The 1,236-nt window shown below is 65.4% G+C and overlaps 1 protein-coding gene across 1 annotated transcript in view; it reads left to right on the top strand.

Moving 5' to 3' along the window:
- MRPL34 (mitochondrial ribosomal protein L34) overlaps positions 1-749 on the top strand; it is a 7,443-nt gene extending 6,694 nt beyond the window's left edge. Inside the window, exon 2 of the mRNA XM_009279863.1 lies at positions 8-749. Coding sequence (XP_009278138.1) covers positions 8-456 — 449 coding nt within the window. The 3' untranslated portion in view covers positions 457-749. The remainder of the gene's footprint in view (positions 1-7) is intronic.
- Positions 750-1,236: the final 487 nt, after the last annotated feature.

Here is a 1,236-nt window from a genome sequence, read left to right as displayed (position 1 = left end):
GGGGGAGCGAGCGGGCCCTGGGCTGGCGGAGGGACACGACAGGGTCAGCCCCCTCCCTCGCTGCTGACAAAAAAACCCTTTATTTTCCTGTCGGCGGCAGCGCCGGGCTCGCTCTTCTCACTTCTCTGGGTTTTCTTTTCCTTTTTCCAAAGATTTTTCCTCCTGCAGCGAGCCGCAGCCTGCCCTTTCCAGCTCCGAACAGCCTCGGTCCTCTCGAGTTCCCTGGAGCTGCCTCTCAGAAGCCATCTCCCCTTCGAGCCCGCAGGCGTCTGCCCCAGCCCGGCGTCTTCCTGGAACCGCCAGCAGATCCGCACGAAAGCGCGTGGGAACGAGTATCAGCCGAACAACCGCAAGCGCAAACGGACCCATGGCTGGATCAAGCGCATCAGCACGCCGGCCGGCGTCGCGGTTATCCTCCGGCGCATGCTGAAGGGCAGGAAGTCTCTGAGCCACTGAGGGCTCTGCCCGCGAGGTCGATTTGGTCGTGGGGCGAGCCGGAATCGAGCCCTAGAGCTGCCACCGCCACGACCCAGCCTGAGCGTCCGTGCCGAGGGAGACCGCGACGAGCAGCAGCGACCAACGGTCCCTGTCGTGTCGGGGAGCGTGTGAGGAATCGCGCTGGCTTGAGGGCGGCCTCCGAGGGCTTTGTTTAATGGCCGCTTTTTAAATCGTGACAGTACTGCCGCTTTGTGTGATTCAAAGATAAACTCGTGAGAACAGGAGCTGCGATTAAAGCCCCGCGACCTCGTGAGAACAGGAGCTGCGATTAAAGCCCCGTGATTCGCCTCGAGCTTCCTGCGCTAATTGTCAATGCCAAACTGACGGGGGGCCGGGGAGGGGAGGAAAGCTGGCTCGTTCGTGGGGTCCCAGCTGCTAGGGAGCCTTCGGAAGGGCGGCACGAGCGCGGAATCGGGGCTGAGGCTGGAGGGAACTTTGGGTTTAGTTTACACCGGCCGCGTCGGCGGCGCCTCTGCCCACTCCGTCCCCCCTGAGGTGCTTCAGGACCGGGATCCTGGTTCTCGGCCGCAGCTCTGGGCTGGGGACGGGGTGGAGGGGACCCCCCCCCGCCCCCCCCCCCCCCCCCGCTGCCTCGTTCCCGCCGCGTAACGAACGGCGCCTTCGTTATAACGAGGGCCACGGGGAGCGGAGGCACGGACTACATCTCCCAGCGTGCCCCGCGGCCGGCGCTACATCCGGGCCCTCCCGCACTGCGCACTTCCCCCCCCGGCCCTTCCG

Source organism: Aptenodytes forsteri, unplaced genomic scaffold, assembly GCF_000699145.1.
Source record: "Aptenodytes forsteri isolate BGI_AS27 unplaced genomic scaffold, ASM69914v1 Scaffold147, whole genome shotgun sequence".
Taxonomy (NCBI): domain Eukaryota; kingdom Metazoa; phylum Chordata; class Aves; order Sphenisciformes; family Spheniscidae; genus Aptenodytes; species Aptenodytes forsteri.
This window is presented reverse-complemented; position numbering and strand designations above follow the sequence as displayed.